This window comes from Suillus fuscotomentosus (assembly GCF_016647785.1).
Source record: "Suillus fuscotomentosus strain FC203 chromosome Unknown F5891scaffold_2, whole genome shotgun sequence".
In the NCBI taxonomy this organism is placed as follows: domain Eukaryota; kingdom Fungi; phylum Basidiomycota; class Agaricomycetes; order Boletales; family Suillaceae; genus Suillus; species Suillus fuscotomentosus.
In genome coordinates, this window is record NW_024539514.1 from 332,311 (window position 1) to 349,606 (window position 17,296).

General features: G+C 46.7%; 4 protein-coding genes across 4 annotated transcripts; 1 reads left to right on the top strand and 3 right to left on the bottom strand.

Moving 5' to 3' along the window:
• Positions 1-1,723: 1,723 nt before the first annotated feature.
• F5891DRAFT_1124515 (uncharacterized protein) lies at positions 1,724-5,156 on the top strand (the record flags this gene model as incomplete). The annotated part of the gene is made up of 14 exons (XM_041363899.1): positions 1,724-1,823; positions 1,955-2,673; positions 2,725-2,926; positions 2,977-3,066; positions 3,090-3,210; positions 3,277-3,409; positions 3,475-3,650; positions 3,709-3,734; positions 3,780-3,805; positions 3,859-3,964; positions 4,034-4,438; positions 4,495-4,562; positions 4,620-4,941; positions 4,963-5,156. 14 exons carry the CDS (start codon positions 1,724-1,726, stop codon positions 5,154-5,156), a joined length of 2,688 nt encoding a protein of 895 aa, XP_041233179.1.
• Positions 5,157-6,022: 866 nt separating this feature from the next.
• F5891DRAFT_1180621 (uncharacterized protein) lies at positions 6,023-7,508 on the bottom strand (the record flags this gene model as incomplete). The annotated part of the gene is made up of 7 exons (XM_041365956.1): positions 6,023-6,515; positions 6,565-6,646; positions 6,695-6,710; positions 6,771-6,908; positions 6,970-7,134; positions 7,200-7,382; positions 7,431-7,508. The coding sequence occupies 7 exons, from the start codon at positions 7,506-7,508 to the stop codon at positions 6,023-6,025; spliced, it is 1,155 nt and encodes a 384-aa protein (XP_041233180.1).
• Positions 7,509-7,535: 27 nt separating this feature from the next.
• F5891DRAFT_1180622 (uncharacterized protein) lies at positions 7,536-8,060 on the bottom strand (the record flags this gene model as incomplete). Its single annotated transcript, XM_041365957.1, has 5 exons — positions 7,536-7,557; positions 7,609-7,706; positions 7,743-7,800; positions 7,855-7,893; positions 7,951-8,060. The coding sequence occupies 5 exons, from the start codon at positions 8,058-8,060 to the stop codon at positions 7,536-7,538; spliced, it is 327 nt and encodes a 108-aa protein (XP_041233181.1).
• A 7,902-nt stretch (positions 8,061-15,962) lies between these two features.
• On the bottom strand, positions 15,963-16,801 carry F5891DRAFT_974296 (uncharacterized protein; the record flags this gene model as incomplete). The annotated part of the gene is made up of 6 exons (XM_041376448.1): positions 15,963-15,984; positions 16,088-16,249; positions 16,301-16,369; positions 16,419-16,457; positions 16,511-16,614; positions 16,661-16,801. 6 exons carry the CDS (start codon positions 16,799-16,801, stop codon positions 15,963-15,965), a joined length of 537 nt encoding a protein of 178 aa, XP_041233182.1.
• Positions 16,802-17,296: the final 495 nt, after the last annotated feature.

The window sequence follows — 17,296 nt, forward strand, 5'->3', positions numbered from 1 at the left end:
CTAATAAAAGAAATGGAAATATACGCACTAGAGGGCTTGGTGGACAGTGGATGGATGCTTCTGGATGGCTGGCGCTATAGGGCACTCAAGCGCGGGAACGCGCGCGCGCATACATCGTGAAGCGCGGGAATGGCGCGCGCATGGCACGCATTGCGTGGGAAAGCTGCGCCTCATAATGGAATATCTGTGGATAGCACACAGAGTGATGCTGCAAGTTTGTGCTATGTACTCCTAGTGTAACGCGCCATATCACACCATGAGAGGCATGAGTCTCTACAATGCGCATGTGAGAACTGGGGTTCTCCGAAAGTATGGTTCAAAATCGACACTTTTGAAGGTGGATGAGAAGAAGGTGCTTTGGAGGCAGGACGCGAAGGAGGTGCTTTGGAGGAAGGAGGCGAAGGAAGTGCGTTGGAAGGAGAATGCGAAAGAGGCTCATTGGGGGTAGGGCGAGTTGATGTTGCTGTGGAGGTTGCTTGGGCTGCCTTGTTGGAGGGAGGATTCTAAAGTAAAGATAAATGAGTAGTTAGTGTGCTGAAAGACACGCAAAAAGAAGAAAAGAAAAATACCTTGATTACTTCAACGTGTGTCAACAGAGGGTCTTGTTCTCCTTGATTGGGTCCAGGCTGCTCAGGCTGCTCATCGTCATTGAGCTCGACCTCAAAACTGCCTGGATGGACAGTATTTCCGGATGCAAGTGAGCCTTAATTTTGACTTAATCAATTAAAAAAAAGGAAGAAGTTAACTAGTACATACCTGTTCCACTGGCAGCCGGTGCAGATTTTGGTGCAGCACTGGGTTGTCGATTGTGATTTGGAACCTGCATGGATATGACCTGACACCAGTTCTTAACCATGCCACTCCGGGGCAGTTGCAAGGAAAACAGAAGGTCATCCTGCTTGAGTCTTTTGCTGGAGGGCCTGCATCTTGATGGTAATGGCATTCAGAGGAGGGAGCACGACATTGTCCCGATGTTGACAAGTGTTGATTAATGTTGATTGACGTTGTAGAATGGTGAGTCAGCATTCTCGAGCGCTAATCAGATTATCATACTCACGTCTCTCCATCGCTGCAAGTGCAGCTGCCCTTTTGTCGCTTCTTTCCAACACCTCTGACATTGTCATCACCGCTGTCCATTGCCTCTTCGTCCTCCTCGCTCTCTGCCCTGCCCTTCGGCTGCTCCGCAGCCCTCTGTTTTGCAGCCTCAACATCACGGTGCACCTTCTGAGCCTTGGTGAACTTAGCACCTGGCTTGTAGGATCCTGGTAAGTTCTCGCTGTTCTGGACCCCGCTTTCATTATTCTGATCGTTGTCTATCAGCATTACATCCTCTATGATCGTCTCATCAGCTGGGTCACCAAGCACAGAGACTAAAAAAATCACGTACATATAGAAGCTGCTTTCCCTTTTGCTGTTGGCTTAGGCTTACCGCTCGGCTTTCGAGGTACCTTCGAGACATTCGACATGGGGGGACGATTCGCCTGCAACAAGTCTTGTGCATCCTTCTCCTTCATCTCAAGCTCAAGCTGAGCTATCGCTTTTGTTGCTGCAGCTTTCTTGGCCTGCTGGTGTCTTCTTGGTGCTGGCTTCTTCCTGACAGGCTGATGCTTTTTGACATTGTCCTCGTCGTCACTGTCCTCTGCATCCTTTTGTTGCTTTGCAGGTAAGTCTACCTTACCTGGATGCTTCGACTTGTTTGACAGACACGTTGCAACCATTGTCAATGGTTAGGACTTGCTCACACCCCGTAAAAAGCAAGTTGAAGTCCCACCACAGGAATCTATTAACTGTGGGAGCACGCAACTTTCTCACGAGAAAACACTGTAAGTCATTTGATGCTCTCCATTCATTCAAGTTTTTTGTATAATAATTGGTAGACTTCAACTCAAACACATAATGGCTGAGCCAACCTCAGAATTCTGACCACGCAAATACTATTGTGTCAACTCTAAAGTTTTCGCTTGTCGACGTGGTTTCAAGACATTGGGTGGATACCGACAGCATCGCAATGCTATTCACATTGAACCTCCACGTCCCACCCGCCCTCGTCAGCATCCGTTCATCAATGACGAGATTGCGCCAGAAGAGATGCCTCAGGGCACCTATTTTACTTACCATCCAGTGTTAGATGGCACGCTGTGTGATGCTGAGGGTTTTGATTTACCTCCAGACAAGCCTCCAGACCAGCCTCCAGACCAGCCTCCCAACCACCCATCTCACCCAGAACATGATACCTGGCATCCTTTTCCTTCCCACAGCCATTTTGAGCTAGCCGACTTCATCTTCCGCCGCAATCAAATGCCTGCAAAACAAATAGACGACTTGATGCAGGTCCTCGCACATTTTGACGAGACTCACAGCCATCCACCTTTCAATAGCGACACCCATCTTTACGACTCCATCGACTCCATCTCTTCACACGATGTTCAGTGGCAGTCATTGTCTCTCCAACACCCTGACTTCGAGATACTCCAGAATGATCCTGACGCTGCTCCATGGAAACGTGTTGAGTATGATGTTTGGTATCACGACCCACGTGAGCTGCTGCGGAACCAGCTTTCAAACCCTGAGTTTGCTGGAGGCATTGACTATGCACCACAACAAGTCTTTGGTGAGCAAGGTCAGTGGGTCTGGACAGATCTGATGACTGGAAATTTGGCATGGGGCCAATGTGTGAGTGCCCAGTTGTAGTTCGCTGGCCAGTGTTAACCGGTATAATTGTAGAATACCCTTGCAGATGATCCAGACTGCCATGGCGCTATGTTCGTGCTGGTTATTCTCGGCAGTGACAAGACCACAGTTTCAGTAGCGACCGGTCAAAACGATTACTATCCATTATATATATCTGCTGGCAACCTCCACAACAACATTCGATGTGCGCATCGAGAGTCTGTAAGTCTCGTCGGGTTTCTATCAATTCCCAAGAGTACGTTCCCTTTGAATATTATACAAATATATATTAACTATGTCTATTAGCCGAACGAGGTCACAATGGAAGCAAAGAGTTTCGAAACTTCCGCTGTCACTTATTTCATGCATCGTTAAGGGCAATTCTCGAGTCTTTTCGTCACGCAATGGAAAAGCCAGAGATAACAATGTTAAGTGCGCGGACAGCCACTACCAACGTGCAGTCTATGGTCTTGGACCCTATATCGCAGATTATCCTGAACAGCTGTTGTTATCGTGCATTGTTCAAAATTGGTGTCCATGGTACGTCATTTTCTGTTGCTCGAAGAGCACACTTCGAATCTAATCTGTACTGTGGGTTATTGACAGTGGGACTGCCGATCCCAAAAACTTGGATGGGACACAATGTGGCCGAAGATCACACCTTCATACGAGAACTCTCAAGCAGGGTTTTTCGGCATTAGACATGTGGTTCGGGTGGGGTATCATTGATGATATTTTGGTAGGCATTACCTCGTAGTAGTACTGATACTTAAGTCTTAGTATTGACTTGCAATAATTTCATAGTCTTTCACAGCATATTTTCCGCGTGCTGATATCCATGAACTTCTTGCCCCCGATATTCTTCATCAGATTATCAAGGGCACCTTCAAAGACCATCTTGTCAAGTGGGTTGACGAGTACCTTGTCATAACATATGGCGAAGCACAAGCTCAGTTGATATGGGCTGATATTGATCATCAGTACTAAGTGATATCTCGTTGTTTCCTGTATTATTGTATTGACCTAGTAATAATTTAGCATTGCTGTGGTCCCATCATTTCCAGGTCTTCAACGATTTCCACAGGGCTGAAGATTCAAGCAGTGGACAGGTGATGATTCTAAGGCACTAATGAAGGTAAAAAATCATTATTTATTCAGTTACTCTTGTTTCTAATACATGAGCTACAGGTCTTTCTACCAGCCATTGCTGGCCATGTCCCAGATAAAATGGTTCAAGCAATTAGCGCCTTTTTGGACTTCTGCTATATAGTCCGTCGTTCGAGCCTAGATGAAGGTGATCTAAATGCTCTTGATGCTGCCCTCCTACGCTTTCATGACAAGTGAAGTGTCTTCGTGGACACAGGTGTTCGACCTAATGGGATCTCCTTGCCTCGTCAACATTCACTTTGCCATTATCGTCATCTCATCCAACAATTTGGTGCACCAAATGGTTTATGTTCCTCCCTTACTGAGTCAAAGCATTGCAAAGCTGTTAAGGAGCCTTGGCGAAGATCTAGTGGCTATCTTGCACTAGGTCAAATGCTTGTGACTAATCAATGTCTCGATAAACTTGCTCAATTCTGGGCTGAGAAGTTTGCTGCAGGCCTTCTTAGCCAGCCTTTACTGCCAACTAATATCATTGCTGTCGACTCTGACTCTATTAGTGATCTGGATGATGAAAATTGTCGAGATGATGGAGATTTGGCAGATGCATTTGTAGATGAGGAAGATAAACCTGAAGTAATTGTTCAGCTGGCCAAAACACCAGGTATGTGTATTTTTTTCATTATTTTGAGCATATTAATTGAGTGGAATGTCAATTAGTGCTTCATCATCCAACTCAGTTACAGGCTATTGGCCAACTCATTGGTGTTCTCAACTTCCATGATCTTGTACGCCAATTCCTACATGATCAATGAAATCCTGATCATCCTCTGCCTGGGCATGAGATGGATGTGTCCCTTTGTCCAGACTTCAATGGCAGGGTGCATGTTTTTAGTTCTGCAGTTGCATCATTTTATGCTCCTAGTGATATTTGTGGAGTCAATGGTATGCTGCGTCATATCATCCGCTCAACACCAACTTGGTGTAATGGACCTGCTCGTCATGATTGTGTTTTTGTTGAACATGATCCTACATTACAAGGATTCAAGAGTCTGTATGTTGCTCAAGTCATTCTCTTTTTCTCTTTTTACTTTTGGGGAGTTGATTATCCTTGTGCACTTGTCCGTTGGTTTGAAACTATTGGTGATCAGCCACATCCTAACACTGGTATGTGAATGGTTGAGCCAGAGTTTGATGCCAATGGTCAGCGTCTTATTTCAGTAATTCACTTGGACACAATTTTGCGTCCAGCACACTTGATTCCTGTCTATGGTAATGATTACATTGATCATGATATGCAACATTCTGATTCTTTACTTGCTTTTGTGGCCTTTTATGTTAATAAGTTTTCAGATTATCATGCCTTTGAAATTGCCTTTTGATTCAATACTAGTACTAGTAGTGGCTACCAGCTAGTATTTGTATTACTATATACTACTAGATAGTACCCATGGGTATACTACCCTCTGCAGGTGATAAGATAGTAGTACTAGGCCATCTTACCTTTAGCATGAGGACGGGGGCAAACAACTGACCTCCACCCTACCATCACTCACAAGCAAGTGATCGAAGAATTTGGTGAGCAGAACTGGACCCCCCCTCCCCACCTACCATCATGATCACTCAGAAGCAAGTATCTACTAGATATTCTGATACATGGAGAGACTGGAACTGCAGAATTGCATTGAAGTACCTGAGCTGTCTGATATCATTTGAATCTGTCAACATTGACATTATGATAACTGGAAACATATGCCAGACTGGGACTCTGCTATTATTGAGGTGTCTGCACCATCAGATAGGCTGAATATCTGAGTGCTTGATCACACTGATGTGTCTGACTAACCAGTTATATTGTATATCTGTGCTTATGATGTATCTGATAGGTCTGACAATACTGAAAGTCTGTCAGAACTGTGTTCTGACTTGGTCTGATATATTTGATTGTCCAGTGGTCCTGAGAGACTGATATCCTGCCTAGCCTGCTGTGTTTGACAACCACGATAGTCTGTGAATAGGATTGACTGCTTTGTCTGAAATACTTGAGCATCATGATGTTCTGATGAACTGAGAGTATGTTGTGTCTGACACTACTGTCTGACTGTGATTTTGACAATCTGGGATTATGATAGGTCTGAAATCAGACCAGTCATGTCATACAGTCACATCAGCCAAATCAGGGAAAAACCCAGTTTCCTGATGTAAGCAAAGCATGCAGTGACCTACAAAAGTAAGTGATCGTGACTGTTCATTTCTTCTTGCAGCTCGTCCTGGCCTTCTTTGGTGCTGGTAATGGTGACTGTACAACAGCCTTATGAATACGGCCCCTCTTGGCTTTGGACTTTGGTGGCTGGGGTTCTTCGTCAAGTTCATCAGGCTCACTAAGATCACTGAAATTATTAACGGCTCGTTCCTTAGCAGATACTACCTGCTCCTCGGGCTTCTCGGATGTCGCAGATTCCTGAGGCTTTGGATCTGGGCTGGGAGGCAGAATCTCGGGTGGCAGACTCGTGCTAGATTTAGCACCATCAGATGCAGTGACAGGAACAGATGGACTCTTCAGTGGAGTAGGCAGCTCCTCTCCAGGACCAGAATCCAAAGAAACCATCCGTGAAGTGGCTTCATCTGCAAGCCTCTGCTCGTACTGCTTTCGCATTAGAGCGAAGTTGTCATCATTGTCATCATCGGTGGTGTTCATGGAAGATGAGGCATGAAGCCCAAGTTTGTTTTTGAACAATTTGCTATGAAGCTCAATGTTAGATACTGCTCATTAAAGAAGTTAATACATACAGGTTCCAATGTTCGTGCAGTGCCTTTGCCCAACTAGGGTCTGGGGCGTCACAGATTGTTGAAATGATCCAATAGTATGCATCTCAGTAATTGTAAGTGCCGTCTTCTTCCTTCCACTTGTCATGCAAACCAATGGCAAAACAGCTCTGTATAAGGACATTGAGTAGTAGTTAAAATGTAAAAAGTAAGTGTATTGAAAGATGTACCTGAATCACACTATATGCAATATTCTCTGCTTCTACCTCCATCATATTATGGAGACATGCATTACATGGACACGTCCCAACAGATTCACTGTCTGTGCAAAGAGTGGAGGATGGTCCTGTGAATAGATGCCTCATCACCTGAGAGAGACAGGTTTGATGCATACTCGAAGATCAATCGGTCTAATAAAAAATCACTCACTCGCTTGAGAAGGCATCCTTCAAATAGCCCGTTCTGCACCAGCTGAGGGTTGAAATGTTCCCCAGCGATCTTATCAGAGTATACCAGGGCCAGCCAGACCAATGCGCGCATCTTGATATCACCGTTTTCCAACTTTTGGCGTGTTCTGATCACAACCATCAGTAGCTTCAACCAATGGTGGAGAGTACTTATGCTATAGGATCTTTCAAATATTCACCTAAGTGCTTCACAGGGCAGAGCATCCTGGCGAGCTGCGGGTGATTGATACCCATCTTTGTGCGTGACCGCTGATTATTAGCACAAATGGGAGGATCCAGATCTTTGTTGTCAGGGTCATATGCTGCATACTGTCCAATGACAGGTTTCAGATGGCTAGCATCCTCTGAATGAACTTGTCCGATAATCATTTGCATCTGTAAGTGGCATTAGCGCACAAACCAGTGCATATATGCATGCCTTACCTCAGTGAGAAGTCCCTCAAGTTCTCGCCGCTTCTTCTTGTTACCATTGACCAGCGTTAGTAGGTATGGGGCAGCCATGGTTATCTTCTTGTAGGTTCGCATCATTCATGCCTCTTCATCCTTGGAGCTAGAGTAGTGTCATCAGCGAAAATGAAATGTGATCGCGAGCTGTACTTACATGTTCTTCCATATTGCTTCATGGTCACTCTTAACTTGTTTGTCCTCAATATGGTCCGCTTTTTCAGCTGCTTCTCGCTGCTCGACAAGAGGTGCGACCTGAAAGACATCAGTAAGTTTGCAAAACATGTCTACCCCTCGGGGTATCCAACGTGCAACATGTAAGCATTGCTCTTGCAGTGACATTCCTTTCCTGTATTGGACATTGAGAGATAAACATGACTCAGATGTGCTGGCATGTACTTACTGTTTGGGTTTGTTGCCCAAGTCTGAGTCTTTATGTTTCCTAAGATGGAGGGATTAGATATGCATATATGCACCTGATAACGCGAAACTAACTTACTTTGTTCGTTTTTTGGGTTTCTTCGTGTCATTGTCGCTATCTGATGATTCCCTCGCGCATTTTTGCAGGGATTTCTTCTGTTTCGGTTCTTTGTGCATTGGCAAAGTCATGGGTGGTGAAGTGGAGCATGACTGACTCTTCATCAAGTCATCTCTGTCTGATGACGAGCTACTGGAGGTTGACAGTGAGCAGTGCCTATGTGCTGGCATGATGATAGTAGTAGATAAGATGGAAATAAGATGCGTCCGTGGCATTATCAATTACAAGCTTTTGTTTGGCTCTATTGACGTGTTTCAAGAACACGCTGGGAAACCTCGACACTGTAGAGACTCATGCCTCTCATGGTGCGATATGGCACCTTTCACTAGGAAGTTCATGGCATGAACTTGTAGTATCACTCTGTGTGCTACCCACAGCTATCCCTATATGAGGCGCAGCTTTCCTGCGCAATGCGCGCCATGCACGCACCATTCCCGCGCTTTGCGATGTATATGCGCACGCACGCGTTCCCGTGCTTGAGCGCCCTATAGCGCCAGCCATCCAGATGCATCCATCCACTGTCCACCAAGTTCTCTAGTGCGTACATTTCTGTTTCTCTCATTTGTATATTGTTCCACCTTATTTTTATCATGGACCCTTACTTATATATATCTCTACATACCTACTCAGTAGTGCTTCGGCTCCACATTACAGTGCTTAGGCGCGCTATATAAGTGCCAGCAGTACATACTACTCCTCACCTTTTTACCTAACTTGAACTTCACTTTTCACTTTACCTTACTTCACCTCTCACTTTACCTAGCACTTACTACTTAGTAGAACATAGTAGAAATCTATTTGTCTACACTTCGCATCTCTCTTCTCTGGTCTTGCATCATATTATCACTTAAGCTTATTCTCTCTCATTTCCGCATACCTGCGCGCACTTTCCCGTGCTTCACGCATCACGTGCACATGTTCCCGCGCCTTCATGCCTTGTGCACACCTGCACTTTCTTGCGCTCCGCTTCGGCGCTTACCTCTAGATCTTCACTGCACTCGCTTCCCCTATAGGGTCGAACGCACTTGCCATCTCAAGTAAAGCAGACTAGGCAACGCACAACCTACAACAATTATAGATACAGTCAGGAGCATCGTTCACGCCTGTTAAGGTCGTACTCTCGTAAGATCGGATCCGAAGGACTTCGGCCTCAGCTCGTACGCTGTGCCCCTTTCCCAAGTACTGTCCCTTATTTCAAAGTACTAACGATAACGCGTCCGAAGGTCCGGACGGGTCTCGTAGTATATCCGGAAGTCTTCCGGATATCGGAAACGCGTATAAGGCTAATCCGGACGTATCCGAACTAGAAACTAACAGAGTAAAGACTACCCGAAGGTAGAGCCGAGGATATAGACTATCGGAATCTATCCGAAGTCTCGGAGAGTGACAAGAGTAAGGAGAACTCAAGTCCGGAGGACAGAAAGAGGACAAACTAAGATGATATTCGAACTGAGGTACTACAGGACATATACACGAGTTTATATACTATGAGGATAACGGAAGTATCAGTAAGCAAAGGTCCGAGGCTATGTACGAAGCATGTGCAAAGGTTATCAAACGCGAGTCGGAAATGAGACATAGGTTAACGGATCAGTAATCATACCGGTAATAAGCATAACCGAAACACCGGGAAGAGGAAATACCGAATAGGCTGTGTTTAACGTTATATGAAACAGGAAATGAATTAGAAAGCTTATCGTAAATCGGATCGGAAGCGGATCTATACATCGGACCGGACCGGATCTCAGGGTCCGAAGTCCGGAAGAGAAGCGTGAATATATGGGATATGACAGTATCCCCCCCTTAGGGCCGATCCCTAGAGGCACAAGAACCATCGGTCCGGACCGGACGAGATTATCGCGAGATGATGGAGAAGTATTCAGGCGGCGGAAGGCAGCAGGGCTGCAGCGGACCGGATGAGCTCCGGAATTGAGCTGTTCCTTCAGCAACAGAGGGAATTTCAAGCCATGTTGTTCGGACATATTCGGAAGGGATTTCGGACGTCTCCGGGTCCGGAGGAGGAAGATGAGGTGATGGAAAGGGCGTCCGGAAGTGATGCAGGCGGATCCGGAGAGGCGGATGGGTCTATGGAGATGTAGGAATTTCTGGTCCGTTTATGCTTCTTCTCTAAATGTACTTGTATTTCGTATGCACACTATGTACTTCAAAGTTGAATAGGACCGGGTTTGTTCGGATATGCAGCGTGGAAGTCCGAAACTAGTTCGGATGCGTTACCGAGCTCCGTAGCAAGTAACCATGAAGTCTCCTCGTCCGTTCCTTCATATCCGGACCATCGGACGAGGTATAGGAGTTGACATTGTCTTCTCCGACGGTCTAACTTTGAGTCCAAAACTTCGGATATCTCATATTCGGGTTCTCCGTCGACTTCGACCGGAGGCGGAGGCGATTGGATACGATTAGGAATGGTATTGAGTGTGGCTGGTTCTAATTGCGAGACATGGAAAACTGGGTGTACGGAGCGCATGGAATCCGGAAGTCGGATGGTGAAAGAATGCGTACCCGGACGAGCTATGATTTCGAACGGACCTAAGTTCTTTTCCGAGAGTTTCTTGGACGGACGGGTGGATCGGAAGTATTTTGCTTTGACGAAGACCGGATCTCCGATTTTCATATCCGGAGCAGGTTTCCGTTTGGCGTCCGCAGGTCCTTGATATCTTTCTTGTGCGTGGGCCATTTCTTCTCGGAGGAACTGATGGAGTTCGTCAAGGTCTACTGCATAGTCTCGTGCGCGGGCGGATGAGAGGTCACGTTCCGGATGAACGGATAGGTTCGGATGATATCCCTTATTGGCGAAGAAGGGTGATACTCCGGTAGTAGCACTCGGAGCGTTGTTATAAGCGAATTCTGCCAAGGGAAGTAGTTCCGACCAGTTATCCTGCTGATAGTTGCAGTATATCCGGAGGTATTGTTCAAGGGTTTGGTTCGCTCGTTCGGTTTGTCCGTCTCCTTCCGGATGATATCCGGACGTGAAGTGGAGGACCATATCTAATGCTTTTCCTAAGGACCGGAAGAAATGCGATACGAATTCTGTTCCTCGGTCCGAAGTGACATGGGATGGAACTCCGTGCTTGGAAAACACGTGGAGGACGAATAGACGAGCGAGATCCGGAGAGGTAATGGTGTCGTGGGTAGGGATGAATATAGCTTGTTTGGATAGACGGTCGATTACGACGAGGATGGCTGTAAAGCCGGATGAGTCCGGAAGGTGCTCGATGAAATCCATGGATATAGAATTCCAAGGCTTTTCCGGTATGGGTAACTGCTTGAGCAATCCGTAAGGTTTGTGTCTCGGAACCTTAGCTCGGCCGCAGGAAGTACAAGACTTGACGTAGTCTTTGACATAGGTACGGATTCCTGGCCAAGTGTACTCGCGTCGGATGATATCTAGCGTCCGGTTCTGTCCGAAGTGTCCGGACAACGGATGATCATGAGTATTCTGGAGGACGCGAAGACGGAGATTATTAGATTCCGGAACATATATACGGTTGTCGCAGCGGAGGAAACCACTATCGTCCACCGTCCATCTCGGATCCGAAGGTTCCGGAAGATGTTCGGATGCGATAGGGTCATTAGGAAGTGCGGTCAGGATGTCTTTCCGGAGCTGGTCGATATCAATCAGAACGGCTGCCCTAAGAACCAGAGTTACTAGAGTTGAGGCTCGGAGGGACGAAGCTAACTGTTCCGAAGTGAATACCGGACGGAAATTGTGAGGGTTAACTCGAGCGTAGTCCTTATCCCCCTCTTTGGGATAGACGTCCCAGCGTCTAGTAAGGGAATCCGGTTTAGCTCCGAGTTTTCCGGGACGGAAACGGATGACTAGGTTAAACTGATGGAGGAATTCCGACCAGCGGGCCTGACGGCGAGAGAGGAGTTTTGTGGTAGAGAAATACTCAAGGTTCTTATGGTCCGTGACAACGTCTATCGGCTCGGCAGAGCCTTCAAGGTAATGTCGCCACGTCCGAAAAGCTTCATGGATGGCTAGAAGTTCCTTATCGTGAGTGTCGTAGTTGAGTTCCGGAGCGGTAAGCGTCCGAGAATAAAATGCCACCGGACGAAGCTCTGAGTCCGGACATACTATGGAAAGTATTCCGGCTATAGCGTAGTCAGAGGCGTCGGTTTCTACGACTATCGGAACATTCGGAATCCAGTGCGTAAGCACCGGAGCGGACGTGAAAGCTTTCTTGAGTGTTTCAAAAGACTTCCGACAATCATCGGAAAAATCCCAAGTAACCCCCTTGCGGGTAAGACGGGTGAGCGGAACTACGATGTCCGAGTAATTGAAAATGAATCGACGATAGAAATTTGCGAATCCGAGGAAGGATTGAATATCCTTAACTTTCCGAGGTTCCGGCCAGTCAACGATGGACTGGATCTTCTCGGACGACATGGTCAAGCCGTCCGGAGATAGGATGTAACCAAGGTATTCAACGGATGTGGTATGGAACGCGCATTTTTCGGGTTTAGCATAGAGTCGATGTTTTCGGAGACGGAGAAGGACTTCTCGGACATGTTCCTTATGGGATGCAAGGTCTTGGGAATAGATGAGGATGTCGTCCAGATATACGATAACGCATACATCCAGCATATCAGCAAACACGCTATTGACAAAGCGTTGGAATGCAGCCGGAGCGTTAGTGAGACCTTCCGGCATTACCAACCATTCATATGAGCCATAACGCGTTCGGAACGCGGTCTTCCATTCGTCTCCGTCCGCTATCCGGACGAGATGATAAGCGGATCGGAGGTCGATTTTGGTATAGACTTTAGCGTGGCTCGGAGAGTCTAGGAGGTCGGTAATGAGAGGTAACGGATATCGGTCTTTCTTGGTAATCTGGTTAAGTCCACGGAAATCTACACAGAGGCGAAGGGAGCCATCCTTTTTCTTGACAAACAGGACAGGAGCTCCGTGAGAAGAGGATGAGGAACGGAGGAGTCCGGAGGAAATATTTTCATCAAGAAACTTCCGGAGGGCTGCAAGCTCAACTGCAGATAGAGAATAAATGGTTCCGAGGGGCGGACTAGTTCCTTCCTCTAACTCGATTTTGAGATCATAGGGACGATGAGGAGGAAGTTGGCTAGCTTTGCCCTTATCGAACACATCCGAGAATTCGTGATATTCCGGAGGAATTCCGGACAGGTCCGGAGGATCGGATGAAAGGGAAGCGGACCGGAGGTCTACACCGGTCGGACGAAGGTAGATGCTGAACTGTTCCGATCCTTCCAATTTGCAGGCCCGGCAAAAGGCAACCGCATTGATCAAGGAAATGTTGGGGATGGTTTTATCAGCGGAGGTTCCGGATGTAGTCGGAGGAGGTAAATCTTCCATCGGAGGATGCGGATCCGGAGACGGAAGCGACGTCGGAGGTGTCGAAGGCATTCCATGAGAAGTCGTTCGGAAATCGATGCTGCCCGAAACCCAGTCAATCAACGGATTGTGTAGGGTGAGCCAGCTATATCCAAGAACGATAAAACAAGAAGAATCCAACGGAGTAACGTAAAACGTATCGGAGGTAACTACACCGGACGGAAAACAGATAGGCAAATCTATAGCTTCGGAAATCATATTATTACAAGTACCATCAAACAAACGGAGAGAAAGCGGAGATATCGGATATGTAGGAATTTTATTTTTTCGGACGAAATCAGAGTCTATAAAACAGTGAGAGGAACCACAATCAATTAGTGAAGGAAAATCAGAAATATCAGGAAAAGTAGGAATAGAAACGTATGGACAAAGAGAGTTCGGATCGGAAAGAGAAACAGCATTGAGACGTAGCTCCGTTGCACGGGTAGAGTCAACGCAACCCTCATCCCGTGCGGAGTCGGGAGGGTTGCGGACTATTTTTTTGCTTCATCCGAAGCCTCCGGTTTGTCTTCCGGAGTTACTACTGCAGCGCGGCCTTTGGCAGCGCGCGAAGTAGACTTGGTGCATTCCCGAGCCGAATGGCCGGGTCCACCGCAGAATAGACAGAGTTTGTTATCCATCCGTCTCTTACGTTCTTCGGACGTGAGCTTCCCGTCCTTTCCTAACTTGGAGGTAAGGTCCGGAGGTTTAGAAACGGAGGATGATGCGGAAGTAGCGGGTTTGTCGGATTTGTACCTCGAAGGTCCGGACGAGTTGGAATTCGTCCGATCGGACGTGGTTTGCTTAGGAGGAATGGAGGTGGTGGGTTTAGTTTCGCGGGCGACTTCTCCCTTCCGTTCCCAGTATCGAGCGTCGATAGTCTGGGCAAGGATCTTGTATTCGGAAAGGGTGGAAGGTTTACCCATGCGACTGATTTCGTCTTTGATACGAGCCGGAAGTCCGTTATAGAATTGGCGTCTTAGGGCACCGTCACCCCAGCCACGGACTTGTGAAGCAAGACGCTGAAATTCAACAACATATTTATTAATGCGTTGTCCGTCACGCATATGAAGTTGCTCCAATTGCATTTCCGCATCTCCGGACGGATCGTGCGGTCCGAAATTGGTTTGGAGTTCAAGCATGAACGCGGAGTAATCATCCATCCAATCCGGACGATCATCGTCCTCGTCGGCTAGGAGATCCGGTTCGAACCACTCGAGTGCCATACCCTTAAGGTAGGATTGGGCGAAGTTGACTTTTGCCCGTCCGGAACGGAAGGCTTTGGGTTTGCTTTGGAAGTGGAGCTCGCATTGGACGAAGAATGCACGAAGCTTCCGAGGCTCAGTGCCATCGAAAGTATCGGGCTCACGGATCTTGACTTTAGAATCTTCGGACGAGGTCGGATGACGATTGTTGCGTGTGAGATTGTCGATGGCTTGAGAAAGCCGAAGCATGACACGGTCTTGTGGGTTTAACCCGTCAAATTCATCATCGTTGTCATCCGGTTCATCATCCGGATCACCTCCGAAGTCATCCGGAGGGTTTCCACCAGGAGTATCTTCATCGTCCGGAGGTCCTTCGTCATCCGGATCACCTCCAGCAGGAGTGCGCGTAGGGGTTTCCGGATGCGGACGATTCATGAGTTGCGAAATACTTTGAGCAGGACCGCGTGATACACGGCGCTGAGAGAAACTGGTGAAGGCGTTAACTACGGATGTCGGATCGCGTCGGGTGGACGAAAGTCCGACAGCGTGCAAAGCGGCTTGGTTTACTTTAGTAGGAGCCATGATATGAGTAAGTGTACTTGGAAAGGTGTGAGTTCGAATATACTGTTAAGGTCGTACTCTCGTAAGATCGGATCCGAAGGACTTCGGCCTCAGCTCGTACGCTGTGCCCCTTTCCCAAGTACTGTCCCTTATTTCAAAGTACTAACGATAACGCGTCCGAAGGTCCGGACGGGTCTCGTAGTATATCCGGAAGTCTTCCGGATATCGGAAACGCGTATAAGGCTAATCCGGACGTATCCGAACTAGAAACTAACAGAGTAAAGACTACCCGAAGGTAGAGCCGAGGATATAGACTATCGGAATCTATCCGAAGTCTCGGAGAGTGACAAGAGTAAGGAGAACTCAAGTCCGGAGGACAGAAAGAGGACAAACTAAGATGATATTCGAACTGAGGTACTACAGGACATATACACGAGTTTATATACTATGAGGATAACGGAAGTATCAGTAAGCAAAGGTCCGAGGCTATGTACGAAGCATGTGCAAAGGTTATCAAACGCGAGTCGGAAATGAGACATAGGTTAACGGATCAGTAATCATACCGGTAATAAGCATAACCGAAACACCGGGAAGAGGAAATACCGAATAGGCTGTGTTTAACGTTATATGAAACAGGAAATGAATTAGAAAGCTTATCGTAAATCGGATCGGAAGCGGATCTATACATCGGACCGGACCGGATCTCAGGGTCCGAAGTCCGGAAGAGAAGCGTGAATATATGGGATATGACAGCGCCTCACTGTATTGTTGTTTCTACAACACGTCTATGCGATATCTCAAAATCTATGTTGACGTGTCAAGTACAATGATTAATTCTTCAATTACATGATTCTTGTGTACAGACTGCAAAATAAAATAGCATGAAAGCAGTGCGAGAGCAAAAAGAATGGTACAGCAAAATCTAAACTAAGTAAAGTCCGTGGTAACAGGAGCAGGCACAGCTCACAAAATATCTAAACTGGCAATGCAATCCTTATCTTCCACGTCCCTGTAATGGAGAGGACGGCAGGGCGGCCAATGAGTGCTACTGTCGAATATGCGTTTTCGTGGCAGAGGATTTTTGCGGGCTCCCACTAAGCGCACTGATCTCCCTTTGACAGTGTTATTTCTGTAAATCAAAATTTGTCAGCGTGATCAAGTAAATATAAGAAAACCTTACCCAGAACTCTGGGACATGATTTTGAGGCCTGCAAGATCTTCAGTGAGCTTGATGGTATCGGTCATGAACCTGTAAATTTTGACATGAGTACAACTCACTAGAACACCAAAGTTATCACGTTTTGGTCCTCTTGTTCTCACGATTGGTCCATGAGGTCCTGTAGATTAAGTTAGCGATCTCATTGTGAGAGGAGAACCAAATGGTACTCACTTTTTCCTTTTGTGATTGCCTGGAATCAACAAATCTGCCTCGCTATCACTAGAATCCTCAATGTGGACCATCTTGATGGGATCTTTGAGGTGGATGATAAGTTTCTAAATCAAAGTCAGTAAGTAATATGAAAAGATCGAGATTACATACCAATGGGCCTGGGTTCTCGGGCGTAAAATTAATCTCGTAAGTCGGCCAGCCAGTCAGGAGGTTCTCGATATCCATGACAATGACATTGTCACGGATAATGACCTGGTTGATACCATCAACGAGAATAGACTGGGCTGACATAGTAGTAGATGATTATAAAAACGATTAGTATTTGATAGAAACGATTATGAGAAACGTGTAGTCGTGTCTCTTTGCATTTCTGGCATTTTCCAGCTGACTTTCAAAAGTCACGTGACTTTCAAAACCACAATTTCAAACTTTTTCTTTCTCCTTCACTCCACAACCCAAGTTGGCCGGCCTTTTGTAGGTGAGCCAGCATGGTAGATTGTGCACCTTTGGACAAGCCTTTTGTAGGTTATCTGAGGATCAAGTGCACAATGTCATTTCTTATACATAGACCATTTACCTCTGCTGTTCGCACCAACACAGCAATTTTCAGGACCTTTGACTGGACCTCCTTCCTGGTACCTCAATCTTGGCCGAGTGTCATTGACACACTCAAGTGAGTAGTTTGACACTTATTTTGTTCTAGGTCAACTCTGATTTTGGTGCTCCTAACCTACCAGAGATATTGACTATATATGCCCACTTTGACATTGCACTTGCTATCCCCGG